This window comes from Chrysemys picta, chromosome 1 (assembly GCF_011386835.1).
Source record: "Chrysemys picta bellii isolate R12L10 chromosome 1, ASM1138683v2, whole genome shotgun sequence".
In the NCBI taxonomy this organism is placed as follows: Eukaryota; Metazoa; Chordata; order Testudines; family Emydidae; genus Chrysemys; species Chrysemys picta.
Window position 1 is genome coordinate 194,173,524 of NC_088791.1, and position 19,767 is coordinate 194,193,290.

Genomic DNA, 19,767 nt, shown 5'->3' on the forward strand with positions numbered 1-19,767 from the left:
GACATTTTCTTTGAACCTCCTAGAATGTTGTCATCCAGGCCCTCGCGTGTAGATAAGGGTGGGGCATCGCCAGTCAGTCAGCGAGATATACCAGTGGTTTCCAAACTTTTTTGATCACGCACCCCTATCAGTAAAAAAATTTTGAGCACACACCCCCTGCCGCGCCGAAGCAAAAAAAAATAAGCTTGGACTCCTGCCTGACGAAGCGCCAAAAAAAAAAAAGCGCTCCTCCTGCCACACACCCTGAAGGATCCTCTTGCGCACCCCACTTTGGAGACCACTGAGATATACAAACGAAATGAAGTGAGAGACCAGATGCAATACTGTGAACCTTGTTTTATTGTGTAATTGTGAAAGTGTACGTGTGTTGAAGACTTGAAGAGTGAGCATAAGGCTAGTGAGATACCAAGTGACTGAGGTTTACAATGCCCAGATGGAACTGGTGCAGTTGAGTAAACCTGAGGCCACAATCGGACACGAGGTGCAAAGCTTGGCAAATCAGATCACTGACTTCAAATTTCTGGTCTCAATTGTGGTTTGGCACGAAATTCTGTTCTAATGTGTGGAGAGCTTTGAGGATTCTGCTCACGCTGCCAGTCACAGTCGTGAGCAGGGCCATCCCTAGCGGGCTGCGGGGCCCAGGGTGGAAGTGACGGATTTGTCTTCCGGGACCGACCACACCAGCCTATCACACTGGTCTGTGGGGCCCACACAAAGTGTGGGGCCTGGAGCGGTTGCCCCGATTCTCCCTACCCAAGGGACATCTCTGGTCGTGAGTGGTGAGCACACCTTTTTGAAGCTCAGGCTCATTAAAACATATCTTTGATTGATGGCGGCTGGCGAGCGACTGACATGGCTTGCTATTTTATCACTTGAAAATGAATTGGCTAGTCGTTGCCTCTCTCTCTTTGCTACAGTTCCCGAGGGCAAAGGCGAGAAAAGCCACCTTTTGAACTAAAGGGCGAGGGTTAACATCGTACAGCTGTCACCTGCTGTAACACTGTTGAATGCTGGTCCACCCAACGTTGGTGCACAGTTCCATTTCTTCATGTTTGTACATTTCAGTTATTCTTAAAATTAAAAAGTTCCTATAAGCATAAGGGCTCTCTGACAGTGTGTTTGCAGACTGGTGATCAGAAGAGAATGGGTTAACGCTGCTGTTTGTCCTATCATAGTCTTGGCCTTCACAACAGCCCCTGGAAAGGAGTTCCACAGGTTGACTGTGTGTTGTATGAAAAAATACTTCCTTTTGTTTGTTTTAAACCTGCTGCCAATTAATTTCATTTGATGGCCCCTAGTTCTTGTGTTATGAGAAGTAAATAACACTTCTTGATTTACTTTCTTCTCAGCAATTATGATTTTATAGACCTCTATCCTATCGCCCCTTAGTCGTCTCTTTTCCAAGCTGAAAGGTCCCAGGCTTATTAATTAATCTCGTCTCATATGGAAGCCGTTCCATACCCCAATCATTTTTCTTGCCCTTTTCTGAACCTTTTCCAATTCCAATATATCTTTTTTCAGATGGGGCGACCACATCTTCACGCAGTATTCAAGATATGGGCGTACCATGGATTTATATAGAGGCAATATGATATTTTCTGTCCTATTATCTAACCCTTTCTTAATGATTCCCAACATTCTGTTTGCTTTTTTGACTGCCGCTGCACACGGAGAGGGTGTTTTCAGAGAACTATCCACAATGACTTTGTCGGGGACTCGAACACAGACAGCACGGTTCATTGGCTGACCGCAAAGAGACAGGCAACACCAGCAAGGTCCAAACACAAGCTCTTTATTGAGGAGTGCACACAACAATAGAAAGCAGCCCATCTCCAGAGAGAACCAGCCCCGATTACAATAATCCAGTGAGATTATATAGACCGTTCCGTCGCGTCATAGTTAAACCAACCCAGTCCACCTTTATTAGTTAAAAGCTTCTAATATTCATGCATATCTATCTTCTTGACACTACAAACAATTCGTGATGCCCCAGCAACTTTTTATCAGCTTTGTTTTCATGCATCAGTAACCAAAAGACAGGAGGGAGTTAAGAACAGACGAAAACCAGAACAGGGAGTGGAGACAGCAAGTCTCCATTTGCCCAAGCGAACTGTTCCTGGTACATCTGGTACAAGAATGCAGCCCCCCCTCTTATCTTATTCTTTGAAGCCCAAGCAAGCATGTCTTCATGTTTCACCGAGAGACAGGAATGGCCCAGCAACTACTGTTAGCCTAACTCTGGCTAAGCTGGCCAAACAACCTGTTCTATACTCCATTTTCTTCGGCCTAGCAACTCCAAGATCTTTCTTGAGTGATAACAGCTAATTTAGAAGCTATCATTTTATATGTATAGTTGAGATTATGTTTTCCAATGTGCTTTACTTTGCATTTATCAACATTGAATTTCATCTGCCAGTTTGTTGCCCAGTCACACAGTTTTGTAAGGTCTCTTTGTAACTCTTTGCGGTCTACTTTGAACTTAACTATCTTGAGTAGTTTTGTATCATCTCCAAATTTTGCTACCTCACTGTTTACCCCTTTTTCCAGATCATTTATGACTATGTTGAACAGCACTGGTCCCTGCTATTTACCTCTCTCCATTCTGAAAACTGACCGTTTATTGCTACCCTTTGTTTCCTATCTTTTAACCAGTCACTGACCTATGAGAGGACCTTCCCTCTTATCCCATGACTGCTTACTTTGCTTAAGAGGCTTTGGTGAGAGACCTTGTCAAAGGTTTTCTGAAAGTCCAACTACATCCAACTATATCCACTGGATCCTCTGTGACGTTATTGACATAATCTGGGACTATATAGAATATGGTTGCATAGAACAAGGTCCTGTAGTGGCACCAAATCTTGTATAAGGGGCGGGGGTCAAATGGGGTGTCTAAGACAAGGTTATGGTTTGCTGGTTATGATTATCCTGTCTATATGTGTGTATCAGTTTTGTAGTTGAAGTTATGAATATTGGCTCCATACTGTCTGTATTTCAAACTTACACTATGCTTCTGGGTGACACCCAGACAAGCTGGTGTTAGCTCTGCCTAGCCTGCTTGATGGCCCATTAAGGACCATCAGCTATACAATGGACCCATTGAGAGAAGGCAAATATGCCTTGAGACTCAGCAAAGTATGCAGGGACTGGCCCATGTGACTCCAGACTCCATTTTGCTGTAATTTTCCACAGTAAGAACAAAGAGATGTTCTTACACCTGGAAAAGACTATATAAGGCTGATGCCTCATCTCCATCTTGTCTTCAATCCTGCTTCTTACCTCTGGAGGGACTTTGCTACAAACTAAAGCTCTGAACAAAGGACTGAATGACCCATCCCAGCTGGGGATGTTCCAGAGACTTGATTTGAACCTGCAGTTTATTCTATTGCTGCTGCAAGCTTGAACCAAGAACTTTGCCATTACTGTATGTCATTGATTCCATTTAACCAATTCTAACTTTCATCGATATGAGGGGGGAGGGATAGCTCAGTGGTTTGAGCATTGGCCTGCTAAAGCCAGGGTTGTGAGTTCAATCCTTGAGAAGGCCACTTAGGGATCTGGGGCAAAATCAGTACTTGGTCCTCCTAGTGGAGGCAGGGGGCTGGACTCCATGACCTTTCAAGGTCCATTCTAGGAGATAGGATATCTCCATTTATTTATTATCTATATCTTTTTCCTTTTATGAATAAACCTTTAGCTTTTAGATTCTAAAGGATTGGCAACAGCGTGATTTGTGGGTAAGATCTGATTTGTATATTGACCTGGGTCTGGAGCTTGGTCCTTTGGGATCAGGACAACCTTTTTCCTTTTATTGGGGTATTGGTTTTCATAACCATTTGTCCCCATGACGAGTGGCACTGGTGGTGATACTGGGAAACTGGAGTGTCTTAGGGAATTGCTTGTGTGACTTGTGGTTAGCCAGTGGGGTGAGACCAAAGTCCTCTTAGTCTGGCTGGTTTGGTTTGCCTTAGAGGTGGAAAAACCCCAGGCTGGGGCTGTAACTGCCCTGTTTTAAGCGATTTATCCTGAATTGGCACTCTCAGTTGGGTCCCGCCAGAACCGCATTGTTACACCTCCTTGTCCACATACTTGTTGACCCCTTCAAAGAATTCTAGTAGATTAGTGGGGCATGATTTCCCTTTACAAAAACCATGTTGAGTCTTCCCCAACAAATCATGCTCTTCTATGTGTCTGATAATTCTGTTCTTTACCCATCCGGGTAATCTGAATGCAGGCTGCAAGACATTTTGCTGATGTTGATTGTCTGCAGGCACACACCCCCTGCCCCCTGCAGCTCCCAGTGGCCGTGGTTCTCCATCCCCACCACTGTGGCACGCTGTTAGAACATGCCAGATACCTCCCCAGGGACAAACGCTGGCGACCCTCAGCCTGCGAGGGGAGGGCAATTTCCCCGGGCCGGGGAACTGCTTCCTTCGCACTGCGCTATTCAGTGCTGCTGACCCCAAGTATTCACAAACCGCGAGCCAGGACCCCGAATCACAAGATCTCTTACAAGTCCCCAGATTTGAAAAGCACAATACGTCATTTCTTCATCTCTGGCGCATGCTCTTAGGCTAGGTCTACACTACCCGCCTGAATCGGCGGGTAGAAATCGATCCCCGAATCGACGCTCTTACTCCACCAGCGGAGGTGGGAGTAAGCGCCGTCGACAGAAAGCCGCAGAAGTCGATTTTGCCACCGTCCTCACAGCGGGGTAAGTCGGCTGTGATACGTCGAATTCAGCTACGCTATTCACGTAGCTGAATTTGCGTATCTTAAATCGACTCCCCCCTGTAGTGTAGATGTACCCTTAGATCCGGACACAGGCACCACTCCCATCACCCCCGGCCCATTCAGAGACGTTGCATTATAAATACATCTACCCCATGGCTGCATGTCCCTGCCTATCCATCTGCCTAAGGATTTCTACAGCCCCGTCACCATCAGCGCTAAACGCCTCCCAGATGCATTTGATCTGCGGTGCGATGCCGCATTCGTTTTAATCCAGCCCTTGCAGTGATTGCAGCTTAGGGGCAGGTCCCATAGACCAGGGTTTCTCAACCCAGGGGGCGGGACCCAAAATTGGGTCCCCAGAATGGTTCAAGGGGTCACTCGGCAGCTCCTGCGGCTCCTGTCCCACGGGGCTGGCTGGGCTCACCTCCCTGCTCCAGGCACTGCAACCCCTGGGTCCCAGCGCCACTCAGGCTTGGCCCGGCCGTCATGAGTCCGGGCAGGCCAAGTCTCAGCGAGTGGCTCTGCAGCCCCAGGAGCCAGGTCACAGCTGCACTCACACAGATTTGGTCCAGTCAGGGGGGCGGGGCCAAACCTGAGCCATGCTGCACCCTGGAGGTTGCACCCAAGCCCAGCCAGCCCCTCAGCACAGGAGCTGCAGAGGCCAGCACTGTGGGGTGAGTGCCAGGCAGGACCCAATGCCGCTGGGGGCAGGATCCAACCGAAACCTCCTCAGGGCCTCCACCCGCAGACTAGGTACTGGGTTCTGACAGGCCATAAACCTTTACAGATGGGTCCACAAAGGCTGAGACCCACTGCTGGAGACTGTTCTGCATGGACCCCCCTGGCCAGACTGCGGCATCCCCAGCTCTGGTTACATGGTGGACAGGATCAAGGTGCACGGTGCTGAGCACTCCTGGGGGTGCAGGGCAGCACACGCAGCAGAAGCAGCCTGGGCCCTCCCAAGCGTCAGCCCGCAGCGTGCCCAGCGTGGGGGAAAGGGATGGGGCCAGGGCTGCTGGGGGATAGACGCACCGTGGCGCACAGACCCCCTGGCTCACCTTTCACACCCTGCTCCCAGCAGCAACTTCGTGCTGAGACGGACAGGGCAGGTTACAGCGCAGGTGGGGTTGTGTCGCAGCACCACCTACTGGCGCTTCTGCTGAACTGCAGTGGATTCCAGGAGCAGGTGCTACCACTTCTCTCCTTGATCAGGTATTTGCAGTGGGAGAGAGCTGCAAAATCTGGGGCACCAGGGTGTGTGATATGCAACCCCCCTCACTCCCCATCTCCTAAGCCAGGATGGGGCTACACCTCCTGGTCCTGCTGTGAGATGCGCTTGCTCCCAAGGTTTGTCCTTTGTGCATGTGGCTAGCGCAGCCCAGCTCCAGTGAAATGGCACGGAAGGGTCCAGAGGCCAAAACCAGCGGGGAGGGGGCAGGAGGCTGGACATGCCTGAGAGCTGGAGCAAGCTGGCCCCTGACTTGGGTGACTTTGGAAGGGCATCTCCCACGGTGAGTGGACGCACATTTCCTGGGCAGCAGCTTTGCCAGAGGCCCAGGCGAGGGGGGTTCTCCAAAGCGTTTTGTGCAGAAGAGAAATTTGATGGCCGCACGAAAGGCAGGTGTGAGTCTGTCCCCAACCAGGAGGCGTCTGTCTGGGGACCAGGGAGAGCCCAGAGCTGCTCCTGAGCAAAGTTCGGAGCCATGCTGCCGCTGGCACCTGGACTGCCAATACCCCACCTCCGCCCTCTCATCCGACACCTCCTGAGCCCCGATGGGCTCATGTGGGGCAGGTTCCCCACCCCAATCCCAGGGGAGCTGCTCCAGCTGAGCTGGGAGGGGGAACTTGGCCAATTCTCCTGCTGAAGCTGTTCCCCTCTGGTTAGACACTGACCTCGCCCCTGGGCCAGAGAGAGCGTGAGAATGGCTCTACAGACCGGGACAGGGGAGACCCCAGGACCAGCCCTCGGCTCTCATTGTTTATCCCCAGTGGGTCAGCTTCCATAGGAGAGCCTGAGGGAGTCACACGCACATCACAACATCCCACAGCTTGGTGGCTGGTGGGCATGTGCGTGGGAGACCCTTACTCCAATCCCTGCCCCCTCAGGCAGGGGGGTGGTTAGAATATAGATATTCAGGCAGCCTGCAGAGGCCTAGACTTTAAGAACTGAGGTGTATTTTTATCACTTAGCTAGTTACAGGGGTATAAAACAAAGAATCAAAATCACAGTCCGCCTATGTCTGGGCCTTCGCTCACTAGGACAGTCTGAGGCCTCGTTCTTAGGCTAAGGCCTTCGGCTAAGCAGTGGGGTGGCCATAACCTGGGAAGTGAACGGTCACATCCTCACCTCCCAAACCCGTCACACTGAGATAAGCTGCTCTGGGGCTCTTAGGAAGATGATCCGGTCCTGATAGTGCCCATCACCCCCAGAGAAAGAAACAGCTCTTAAGATGGTTCCAGAAAACTTAGTTCAATAGCATCCTGGCTGGCAAGAAATCACTTCTCAATGAGTGTGGTTGTGAAGCCCTCATTCCTGTATTGTTTTATCTTTATGGCCCCCACTTTTCTATTGTTAATCTGCCTGGTGTTCTAATTGTTTCTGTCTGCTGTATAATTAAGTTTGCTAGGTGTAAGTTAATTAGGGTAGTGGGATATAATTGGTTAGAGAATTATGTTACAGTATGTTAGGATTGGCTAGTTAAATTTCAGTAAAATGATTGGTTAAGGTATAGCTGAGAACATTACTATATAAACTAGAGTCAAATAGGAAGTGGGGGGAAGGGAAATTGTAATCAGGTTTGCTAACGGGGTCGGAGCTGGGAAGGGAACACTGCGGAACAGACTCTATTGGCGTACAGAGATAAGCCCCACTGGTGTGAAGGGCTTCGAAATATCCTTGTTTGGAAACTAACCCCAATAAACATCGGACTGTCTGCGCTTCGGACTTCTGGTCCTATACTGCTTGCTGTGTGCGTGACAAGAACCGGGGACGTGGGAGGGGGAAGGGATGGCCCTCTGTAACGTTATGAGTATAATATAATATCTCATTGAAAGATGACAGGGCCAGAAAGAGTTAATTAACTCACAGACTGACCTGACCCATGGCTGAACTTTAGAGACTGGTCAGGAAAATATGTAAATGAATAGAGCTTTGAAATGCAAGTCTGCATTGTTAGAGGTAGAAGGGGAGATGTTTGCTCAGGGCTTGTGATGTAAGCAAACAAGTCTTAGAATCATAGAATATCAGGGTTGGAAGGGACCTCAGGAGGTCATTTAGTCCAACCCCCTGCTCAAAGCAGGACCAATCCCCAACTAAATCCCCAAATGGCCCCCACAAGGATTGAACTCACAACGCTGAGTTTAGCAAACCAATGCTCAAGCCACTGAGCCCTTGCCCTGCCCCCTGCCCTGCCCCTTCTTAGAGGCCCCACTCCCTCTCACTCCATCCCCCCTCCCTCCGTCGTTCACTCTCCCCACCCTCACTCACACACTCATTTTCACTGGGCTGGCTCTGGAGGTTGGTGTGCAGGAGGGGGTGAGGGCTCTGGTAGGGAGTGCCAGCTCTGGGGTGGGTCCAGAAATGAGGAGTTCAGGGTGAGGCAGTGGGTTGGGGTGCAGGGGGTGAGGACTTCAGCTGGGGGTGCAGGCTCTGGGGTGAGGCTGGGGATGAGGGGTTTGTGGTGCAGGACGGGGCTCCAGGTTGGGGCTGAGGGACTTGGGGGGTGGGAGGGGGTCAGGGCTGGGGCAGGGGTTGGGGCGCAGGAGGGGGTCGGTGTGCAGGATCTAGGCGGCACTTACCTCAGACAGCTCCCGAAAGCAGTGGCATGTTCCCTCTCCGCCTCCTACGCAGAGGCACGGTCAGAGGGCTCTGCACGCTGCCCTGTCCACAGACACTGCCCCGCAGCTCCTATTGGCCAGGAACCGCGGCCAATGGGAGCTGTGAAGCTGGCGCTGGGGGTGGGGGCAGCGTGCGGAGCCTCCTGGCTTCCCCTATGCGTAGGAACTGGAAGGGAGACATACCGCTACTTCTGGGCGCCGTACGAAGCCATGGCAGGCAGGGAACTGCTGCGCCGGCAAGTGGACTTTTAACGGCCCGGTCAACGGTGCGGACCGGAGCCTCCAGTGTCCCTGTCGAAAACTGGACACCTGGCAACAGTAGTGCCAGCCACTAGACCCTGCCTTCCCCCCTACTGCTGTGTCGGGCCCCAGATCACTCCTGCGGATTGCACACAAAATAGAGGTTTATTAGCGAACCAATCCTAACTCTCGTCCAAGGCCTGGAGGCGGCTCTCCTCTTCGGAGGCGGCGCTGTTGAGTGACGGGGACAGCTTCCTCCGCCGGGCCTGCATCCTCTCCCGCAGGGCACACAGGTTCTCTCCGCGCAGCGCTGGCGTTCTACCGTGTACCTGGCGAAGGTGGGCGTGAGCATGATGCTGATGGAACCAGCACATGTGGCCTGCGCTCTTGCCAGGACGTGACTCTGGCTGCAGAAGCTCCATTTCCACCCCGGCCCGGTGTCCACGGCGCTCCAGGTTAGACGCTCCGACTGTCCCGGATGTGTCCTCGGTGGCATTTCCTCTGTTGAATGACGGGGACAGCTTCACACTCTTGGGGGACGGGGCGAGTTTCCGAGGGGGTGGCGGGGCTCCACGCGGTGCAGCCACCGACCTGTCGACCTGTCCTCTCTCCCCCACTGATGCCCTGGAAGTGACACGTTCAAGGAAGCCCAGTATGATTCCCCTGAAGGTGGGGCCCTTCCCCTTGCAGGGGACGGACGGTGACTCGGCCCCTCTCCCTGGAGGTGCACGGGGCGGCTGTTCAGCCCTGGGCGGTGCCTCAGTCAGCACCAGGGCCTCTGTCTGCCTCACGTTTGTTCCAGCTGTCAGGAATCCCGGCTCTCCTGTGCCCGTGGGGCGGGCTCTTTCTCCCAGGGCTTCCTGACGGGGCCCTCCCAGCTGGCTTTTCCGGTTCCTCCTGCGCTGCAGCCGGATGTTCATTTTCCGCCGGCGTTCCTGGGCAGCGGCTCTCAGCCGCTCAGCTGCCATGTCGGCATAGACGGCCTGGGAGTGTATGACGCAGGGCGGCAGGATGAAGGAGCCCAGGGCCTTCTGCGCCAGGTGGATGTCCAGCCGGTGTGCCGCGGCCCGCGGAGGAGCAAGATGCTCCCGTGCCAGCGAGGGCCCCTCGGGCGCTGGGCGAGAGGAGGCGCGAGCGCTTTCTCCCGCAGACCAGTCGGAGGCCCTGGACTCGCTGCCCGCCAGAGACGACGGAGAGGAGACAGGTGGTTCATCTTTCGCCACGCTGGGAGCGCCCTGCCCCTGCCATCCAGGCTCAGCATGCAGAGGGTTTGGATCTGCCGCGTCTCCTAGGAGAGTTGCTGACCCCCTTACACGGATACGCTGTGTCTGCCACACCGGAGAGCTGGTCCCCGGAGAGCGGGCGCCGTCCCGCCCCTCTAGCTTCCAGCACGGGCAGTCCAAGCATGTGCAATGGTCCATTTCCAGGTGGCCCACGATTTCCAGAGACAGAGGCTGCTTCCCCCCTGGGCCATGGCGGCTGCGGCTCCGGGCCATTCTCCTGAAGCTGGATTCCAGCTCCCGTGAGATCCTCTTCTCACTCCAAACGGCTGTCTCCACGGACGAGCTCTGGGAGCGCCTGCCGGTCCCCACCAGCCGTGGAGCTCCTTCGCCATCATGGGTCCTCCAGTGCCCAGGACTTTCCTCAGAGCTCTGCTCTCTCTGCTGTGGGTGAGGCTTGTGGACCGCCGGGCGAAAGGCCAGTCTCTGGGACCCCTGGGCCCGGTGGGAAATTCCCAGCACCTTCTTCCCGGGAAAGTCCAGGGTGGATTTCAGCTCTGCCTTGTCCTCTGGGAAGCGGTGTGGGGAGCCGGGGGACTCTTCCCCATCACTCGTCTGGGAGGTCTCCTGGCTTCTCCTGCTGCTGCTCCCCATGACATGTTGGGGCACTGCCTCAGGGCAGCTGGCTTTGCCCTCCTTTACCCCCATTTCATGCCAGTGCTGGGACCGATGGGTGAGGGGCTCCCCGGGGCCTGGCTGGAGCTCTCCCGATTGCCCCGTGGAGAGGGCTGTAGGAACTTCGCGGGGTGTATGGCAGACATAGAGCAGGGGCTGGGTTTGGCCTCTGGGCTCTGCTCCTGGTGGGACAGATGGCAGGAACATCCGTAAGGACTCCAGGATCCTCTTGGGCAGGCCCCATCTCCGCTCCAGGGCCAGTTTCCTCACGTGCGACTCCAGGCGCTCCCTGGTTTCCGTGCGCAGGAAGAGCAGGCTGCCCGTGGCGACGCTCTCTCTGGCTGGGGCCAGGCCCCGCCTCGGGAGCCCCCTCCCAGGTGGCAGGGGTGTGAACGCGCCCAGTGATCTCTGCACCACGCGCGGTAAGCCCCACTCGCGCTGGAGCTTCTTCCTCAGCATGTGGCTCTCCAGACGGTCCCTGGCCTTGGCTGTGACCAGAGGCGGCCCCGGGTGGGGCACCAGCAGCTCGACTGTGCCGGCTCCTGTCAGGGACACCGGCTCTTCATAGCCGTTCCTCTCCGGCTCCTCGGCCCCCACGCGTCCAGCCAGGCCCTTCTCCATCCAGGCCCTCCCCGCTGCGCTCCCCAGTGGCACAGCCGGAGCCTTCGGCATCATCCTCCGCAGAGACGCTGCCTGCAGCGTGGGCAGCCCCCAGAGATGCGCCAGCTGCTTGTGTCTCACATTCATGTCCAGAATATCCACTGCCGTGGGCGGCAGGCAGGGCAGGGAGCCGGCCCTGACCTTGGGGGGCTTCTGGCCTGCGCAGATCAGCTTGGGGAGGGGTATCCTCTCCCCCTCCGTGGCCACTCTCTGGGATCTCTCCACCAGGGCCGGCCTCACCCCCAGCCTGATCTCTAGGCACTTCCTTGCGAGGTGCCGCTGGAGCTCGTCCCTCCGCTCAGCAGCAAGGCCATGGGTTCTGCTGTCTCCTGCCAAGCGGCTCCCTGTGTGGACGTCTGACTGGCTGGGCCTGAGCCGGCTCTGCCCGATGCCCCGTTCCCCACCGGCCCCAGGAAGCTGCGCGCCAGCCGGCGGGGCAAAAGCAGAAAACAGCCGCAAGGACTCCTGGATCCTCCGGGGAAGCCCCCACCTCCGCTGCAGCGTCATCTTCCGGAGGTGGCGCTCCAGGCGGTCTCTGGTGTCCCCGTCCATGAGCGAAGGCTGCTGCCCCAGGACGAGGATGTGCAGCTCGGCGCGCTGGCGGGCTGCGGTCGGCCCCGGCAGTGGGGGCTCCGGCATAAAGGCTCTGAGCGACCGTTGGATGAGTGCGGGGAAGCCCCATTCGTGCTGCAGCCTTTTCTTCCTAACGTGCAGCTCCAGGGCCTCTCTGGACTCCGGGCCCAGGAACAGAGCCTTCTGCGCCCGGAACTCGACTTCAGCCTCACGGGCTGAAACCGGCGCACGGGGCGCCCTGGGAACCATCCTGCTGAGGGACTGGGTGTAGAGAGTGCCCAGGCCCCACAGGGCCGTGAGATGTTTGTGCTGCACATTCAGCTCTAGGTGGCAGACGTCCTCCGGGTGTACGAAGGGAAGCAGGGGGTTCCTGGCTTTCGGGGCCCTGTCCCCAGCAGGGATCAGCTTGGGGAGGGGCAGCCGGGACACGAGATGCAGCCTTTGCCAAGAGCGTCTCACTGCAGCGGGGATGGCCCCCAGCCGGGTCTCCACACATTTCTTTGCCACGTGGAGCTGCAGCCGCTCCTGAGCGTCACGTCCCAGGCTGAGCCGCGGGCAGGGAGCAGCAACCACTCTCCTGGCTTTCCCCACGCTCCGCTCCAGGTGCACGGTGCTCTTGTGCCAGGGCAGCAGGAAAGGTCCCTCTGCATCCTTTTCCGCAGGGCCGTGGGGCTCAAGCTCCGCGCGCGCTGAAGTAGGTTGGAGCAGCCGCACCGACTCCTGGATCCTCCTGGGCAGCCCCCAGCGCCGGTGCATGAGTCTCTTGCGGAGGCTGAGCTCCAGCTCTCGTCTGCTGCCCTCGCTGAGGAAGGACAGCTCGGCCTGGAGAAAGGTCACGTCCCCGTCGGCCGGCGGAGGGGCCTTGGGCTGGCCGGGGCGAGGGGGAGCCGCCATTAGGCCCCGCATGGATTTCTGGACGATGAGAGGCAGCCCCCACTCGTGCTGCAGCCTTTTCTTCCTGACGTGCAGCTCCAGGACCTCTCTGGCCTCCGGGCCCAGGAACAGAGCCTCCCGCGCCCGGAACTCGACTTCAGCCTCATGGGGTGGAACCGGCGCACGGGGCGCCCTGGGAACCATCCTGCTGAGGGACTGGGTGTAGATAGTGCCCAGGCCCCACAGGGCCGTGAGATGTTTGTGCTGCACATTCAGCTCTAGGTGGCAGATGTCCTCCGGGTGCACGAAGGGAAGCAGGGGGTTCCTGGCTTTCAGGGCCCTGTCCCCAGCAGGGATCAGCTTGGGGAGGGGCAGCCGGGACACAAGATGCAGCCTTTGCCAGGAGCGTCTCACTGCAGCGGGGATGGCCCCCAGCCGGGTCTCCACACATTTCTTTGCCACGTGGAGCTGCAGCCGCTCCTGAGCGTCACGTCCCAGGCTGAGCCGCGGGCGGGGAGCAGCGACCACTCTCCTGGCTTTCTCCACTCCCCGCTCCAGGTGCACGGTGCTCTTGTGCCAGGGCAGCAGGAAAGGCCCCTCTGCATCCTTTTCCGCGGGGCCGTGGGGCTCAAGCTCCGCGCGCGCTGAGGTAGGTCGGAGCAGCCGCACCGACTCCTGGATCCTCCTGGGCAGCCCCCAGCGCCGCTGCATGAGTCTCTTGCGGAGGCTGAGCTCCAGCTCTCGTCTGCTGCCCTCGCTGAGGAAGGACAGCTCGGCCTGAATAACGGCCACGTCCCCGTCGGCTGGCGGAGGGGCCTTGGGCTGGCCGGGGCGGGGGGGAGCCGCCATCAGGCCCCGCATGGATTTCTGGACGATGAGAGGCAGCCCCCACTCGTGCTGCAGCCTCTTCGTCCTGACGTGCAGCTCCAGCTCCTCCCGGGCTCCCGGTGGGAGGAAGGGCAGCTCCTGCGCCGTGAACTCGGTCCCAGCTGCGCGGGAGCTGGAGGGCGGCGGGGCGGACGAGGGGCCTGCGTGGAACAGCTTGGCCAGGGACTGTCGGTAGAGCGTGGGCAGCCCCCACCTGAAGCTCAGGTGCTTGTGGAGAAGGTTGAGCTCCAGGTGATCCGACGTCGCCTGCTCCAGGAAGAACAGCTCCCGGGGCCGCTGCTCCAGGGATCTCTGGCCCGGCCGAATCAGCCTGGGCAAGGGGAGCTTTCCCGCCTGGCAGGCGGCTTCCTGCGAGTGTTGGGCCCTGCGGGGGATCAGGCCCAGGCGGATCTCTATGTTTTTCCTGGTCACATGTCTCTCCAGCAGCTGGTGGCACGTGTCCCGGCTGAGCTGCTGGCTCCACGCGGTTCCCATGGGCCCGGCTAAGGAGACAGCCACCGCTGCGGGGCCCACGGGTGCCCCCCTGGAGGGTGATTCCCTTGGAGCCCTTCTCGCTGACAGCCCCCAGAGAGGTCGGCTGGCCCTTCTGCCTCGCGTGTCTGGATGTGTCCCTGGAGCTGCGGTCGTGGGGGGCATGAAGCCCCGCAGGGACTCCCGCACCCTCCTGGGGAGCCCCCACCTCCTCTCGGCCACCCTCCGCCGGATGTGGGCTTCAAGATCCCTCTTGGTGGCCAGAGGGATGGGAGGGGCCCCGCTGCTGACACGGAGCTCCATGGCTGCCAGCCGGACTCTCCCCTTGGGCCTGGGGCGTGTGGGCGGGGGTGGCATGAAACACCTCAGCGATCGCCGCATCAGGCCCGGCAGGCCCCATTCGTGCTGCAGCCGCTTCCTCAGGACATGCCTCTCCAGCAGCTCCCGGCCCTCAGGGGCTACGAAGGGAGTCTCCATGGGGCAGAACTCGATGGCCGTGCCGTGGGGCAGCAGGGGAGCGTGTGGCACGGGCGGGCCGGGCTCCATCTTGGCCAGGGACTCCGCGTACAGGGTGGGGAGAGCCCTGAAGTACTGGATGTGTTTGTGCCTCACGTCGAGCTCCACGCTGCCCGCCTTGCAGCTGAGCAGAGGGCAGAGCCGGTGACGGGCCAGGGGGGCCTTGTGGCCTGGGGGGATCACTTTAGGCAGGAGCAGGTCTCTGCACCCCAGGGCAGCCATTTTCTGAGAGCTCCTCAGCACGGCGGGCAGTGCGCCCAGTCTGATTTCCATGCCCTTCCTGGCAATGTGTCCCTGCAGCTCCCGGGTGTCTCTGCAGCAGCGCGAGCCGGGCGCGGATTCGGACGCTCTGGCGGGGTCCTGGGAGGCCCGGGCTAAGGCTCTAGCTTTGAGGCCGGGCGTCTGGGCTGCCCTCGTCACTGGTCCTGGCCCCTTTGGAGCCCATCTCTCGGATGGCCGGGGGCCGAGCCGGCGGTGTGGAGATGTGGCTGGCATCAGCAGCCTCAAGGACTCCTGGATCCTTCTGGGCATCCCCCATCTCTTCAGATGCACCATCCTTTGCAGATGCCACTCCAGCTCCATCTTGGAACCGACGCTCAGGAAGGGCAGGGCCTGTGGTATCGTCACCACGCTGCCTGCCCCCGAGGGTCTGCGTGCGGTGGGTTTCGGTGCTGGGGGCATGAAGATCTTCAAAGTGCTCTGCAGGGTGCAGGGCAGCCCCAGGGCGTGCTGCAGCCTCTTCACCTGGACGTGCCGCTCGAGACTCGCCCTGACGTCGCTCTGGAGGAAGGGGGTCTCCGCTTCGGCCAATTCTATCCTTCTGGGCACACGCAGGGCTCCAGGACTGACCCGCACCGGGGGTCTCCCAGCCAGAGACGTGAGAGCTTTCCCTGCGGCCCTGGGTGCCGCGCTTTCTCGGTCTCGCTGCCGTTTGGCCTCCCGCCCTGACATCCTGGCCCCACCTGGGGACTTGGCCAGAAACGGCACCCAGTCGGGGCGATGCGCCTGCTTCTGGGGAGTGGCCTGGGGGCTCCTTGCTCTGCCCCTGCGCAGGAAACTACCTCCCCAGCCACGTTCCCCTTGGCTTGGAGGGAAGGGCTCGTGCTGGGCAGGAGAGGGGCCGGGGTACTCCTCATGACTGGGAAGAAATGTCTCGTGCTGGCTCGATCCAGTTCTCAGCTCCCAAGCGAGTAGGGGCGGCTCGTACTGGAGAGAAGAGGAGCTCTGAGCTAGCCCCCAGCTGTGCAGGAACTGCTCCTGCTGGCTCCGTGCGATGTTCTGCTCCGGCTCCCAGCTGATGCGGGATGGTGTGTAGTGGCCGGACAAGGAGGTGGGAGGGGGAGGTGACCCTGTCCCGGCAGGGACCCACGCGCCGGCCCTGTTGGTGTACGCCAGCCGCTCAGCTTTCCGGGCTGCCTTGTTGCACACGGCGCAGTCTGCGTCGTCACACAGCAGCTGGCGGATGGAGCGGCGCCTGGCGGCTCGGCGAGCACGGCTGGGGGGTTCCCGGCACAGCTGGTCACGCGGCTGCGTCACCCGATGCTTCTTTGCACCTAAAACAGAACAGCAGAGAGGGCTTCTGAGGAGAGACGGGAACGTGAAGCTGCTGTGTGCCCCGGGCCAGGAGCCACGGAAGCTCCCTGAACGTAGCGGGGGCCAAGGGCTCCCGAACCGTGACCCCGCCCACTCGTACTGCCCCAACCTCGAATCCCCACTCCCACCCTGCTCCTAACCCTGAGGCCCTACCCCTGTGCCACTCCTTCTCCAGGCGCCCCTGCCCTCCTGTGACCCATTCCCCACAAGGCCCTGCCCCACACCGCCACTTCACCCCAAGCCCCACTCCTCCGCCACTGCTTCCCTCCAAGACCCTGCCCCGTGCTTGCCCTTTCTTCTCGGCACCCTCTGCCTTCTGTTCCTCGCCCTTACAGCCAGTCAAAAATCAGAGGGCTTGGCCCCCCGGCCCCCTCGTTCCAGTGCCCTGGCCCCAGGCCTGGTATGCTGAGCTTGTGAGCGCACGGGGCCGATGAAACACTCCGCCGGCACCACGCCAGGCCCCTCTCAAACACTGCCAGTGCTGTGAACCCAGCCAGGGCATCGTGCCAGGGCTGTGAACCCGGCCAGGGCATCGTGCCAGGGCTGTGAACCTGGCCAGGGCACTGTCCCAGTATCAGAAACCCAGACAGCGGATCGTCCTATTGCAAATAACCCAGCCGGTGCCCCATCCTGCAGAAATGGATCTCTCCAGTGTGCGGTATCCCAGGTAAACTCTCTGGCAAATGCTGGGGCTGGCAGCACCTAGCAGCCTTGGTCTTGCAAGCCCTGGTACGATGCACACCCCTATCCAAGACAGAGTAGACGGCGTGAAATAAAGAGACAAGATCTGCTGGGCAGGGGGCAGTGCCTCCTGCTGGCAAAGCTGCCCTGTTCCGGAGGCTCCTGGGAAGGGCAGGGAGCCCTGAAGGACATGGGGACAACCAGCCAGGGGGAACAGACAATCAGGGTTTGCCTCCAGACGACGGGTCATTAGCACTGTGACGTTATTGACATAAATTGGGACCGTATAGATCATTGTTGCAACCAAGGTCCTGTAGTGGCACCCAAATCTGGTATAAAGGGGGTCAAATGGGGTGTCTAGGACAAGGTTATGGTTTGCTGGTTATGATTATGCTGTCTATATGTGTGTATCAGTTTTGTAGTTGAAGTTATGAATATTGGCTCTATACTGTCTGTATGGCAAACTTATGCTATGCTTCTGGGTGACATCCCAGACAAGCTGAGATGAGCTCTGCCTAGCCTGCTTGATGGCCCATTAAGGACCATCAGCTATACAATGGACCCATTGAGAGAAGGCAGATATGCCTTGTAACTCAGCAAAGTATGCAGGGACTGGCCCATGTGATTCCAGACTCCATTTTGCTGTAATTTTCCACAGTAAGAACAAAGAGGTGTTCTTACACCTGGAAAAGACTATATAAGGCTGATGCCTCATCTCCATCTTGTCTTCAATCCTGCTTCTTACTTCTGGAGGAACTTTGCTACAAGCTGAAGCTCTGAACAAAGGACTGAATGACCCATCCCAGCTGGGGATGTATTCCAGAGACTTGATTTGAACCTGCAGTTTATTCCATCGCTGCTGCAAGCCTGAACCAACTTTGCCATTACTGTATGTAATTGATTCCATTTAACCAATTCTAACTCTCATCTCTATCTTTTTCCTTTTATGAATAAACCTTTAGATTTTAGATTCTAAAGGATTGGCAGCAGCGTGATTTGTGGGTAAGATCTGACTTGTATATTGACCTGGGTCTGGGGCTTGGTCCTTTGGGATCAGGAGAACCTTTTTCTTTTACTGGGGTATTGGTTTTCATAACCATTTGTCCCCATAACGTGTGGCACTGGTGGTAATACTGGGAAACTGGAGTGTCTTAGGAGATTGCTTGTGAGACTTGCGGTTAGCCAGTGGGATGAGACCGAAGTCCTCCTAGTCTGGCTGGTTTGGTTTGCCTTAGAGGTGGAAAAACCCCAGCCTTGGGCTGTAACTGCCCTGTTTGAGCAATTTTGTCCTGAGTTGGCGCTCTCAGTTGGGTTCCGCGAGAACCGCATTATCACAAGCACCATGTCAGCTTATTCCAGCACCACTCAGCACCTTGGCTCCCACTCTCATCCCCTGGGGCAGGCCAAGCCTGGGGGGGCCTCGTGTGGGACCCCTGAGCTAGCGTGGAGGGCTTGGGAGAGACCCTGGGATTCTGAGCCCGGGAACCGGCAGGGAGCGCGAGGCAGAGCCTTACCTTCTCCCTTGTCCTCCGTCCCCCTCCGCCAGAGCCTGCTGACCAGGAGAGCCTGCGGGAGCCAAGGAAGTGGCAGAGTTACGTGGTACCCAGACTGAGGCCGTGCAGTGCCAGCCTCCCGCCCAGCCCAGCTTGGTGCCAAGTGTGCCCACGCTTTCCTCCACCTCCTGCAGCTGGAGAACTCCAGGCTCCTTCGGCCACGCCCCGGGCTCCCCACCCGAGTGTAATTGGAACAATCCTAGATTCCCTCCTCCCCCCCGCGACATTGGGGCATCTCCACACCGTGGGCCCTGCGTCTGACCCTTGCGGGGGGTGATTTCTGCCCCTGGTGTTCTGAGTCGAATGGGGACCAGGCCCTTGGGCTTCCCAATGTGCTCTGGCTTCCTCTTCTCTCCCCGTCTCCCCTGGTTCCCACCTGCGAGCCCAGTTCCCCAGCTGATCTGGGATAGAGGCAGGATTCTGCTTTGTTCCAATGAGCATCATAAAGGGCCAGGACCAAGTGGGTCCTGACATTACAAAGGGGCTGCAGGCATCAGAGGTGGGCAAGATGCTCAGCTCCCTGCAGCCCCTCCCCAGCCCCCCATGTAGATACTTAGAGACTGTGACTGAGTCACCCCATAACCTTCTCTTCGTTAAGCGAAAGAGATTGAGCTCCGGGAGTCTCTCACTAGTCTGTGTGGTGGGAAGAACATCTCAACAGCCCAACTCTGTGGCATTTAATTTCAAAAAGGGGGAACTATGCAAAAATGAGGGGGTTAGTTAAACAGAAATTAAAAGGGACAGTGACTAAAATGAAATCCCTGCAAGCTGCAGGGCGCTTTTTAAAGACACCATAATAGAGGCCCAACTTCAATGTATCCCCCAAATTAAGAAACACAGTAAAAGAACTAAAAAAGAACCACCGTGGCTTAACAACCATGTAAAAGAAGCAGTGAGAGATAAAAAGACTTCCTTTAAAAAGTGGAAGTCAGATCCTAGTGAGGCAAATAGAAAGGAGCATAAACACTGCCAAATTAAGTGTAAAGATGTAATAAGAAAAGCCAAAAAGGAGTTTGAAGGACGGCTAACCAAAAACTCAAAGGGTAATAACAAAATGTTTTTTAAGTACATCAGAAGCAGGAAGCCTGCTAAACAACCAGTGGGATGGAGGCAGGACTCTGCCTGCCCGAGGCAGGATCCCCAACTGACCACACCCAATGGCTGTCCAAAGATCTGTCCCGACTTCCCCCTTTCCCCCAGGGACCCAGGAAAGCTTGTGGCTTTGGGAGGGAGCTGGGAGGGTTTGTTGGTCAGCT

General features: G+C 57.3%; 1 protein-coding gene across 1 annotated transcript in view; it reads right to left on the reverse strand.

Moving 5' to 3' along the window:
- Positions 1-1,528: 1,528 nt before the first annotated feature.
- The window catches only part of LOC122172953 (uncharacterized), a 33,529-nt gene continuing 15,290 nt past the window's right edge, over positions 1,529-19,767 (reverse strand). Inside the window, exon 3 of the mRNA XM_065575295.1 lies at positions 1,529-16,406. Coding sequence (XP_065431367.1) covers positions 8,991-16,406 — 7,416 coding nt within the window. The 3' untranslated portion in view covers positions 1,529-8,990. The remainder of the gene's footprint in view (positions 16,407-19,767) is intronic.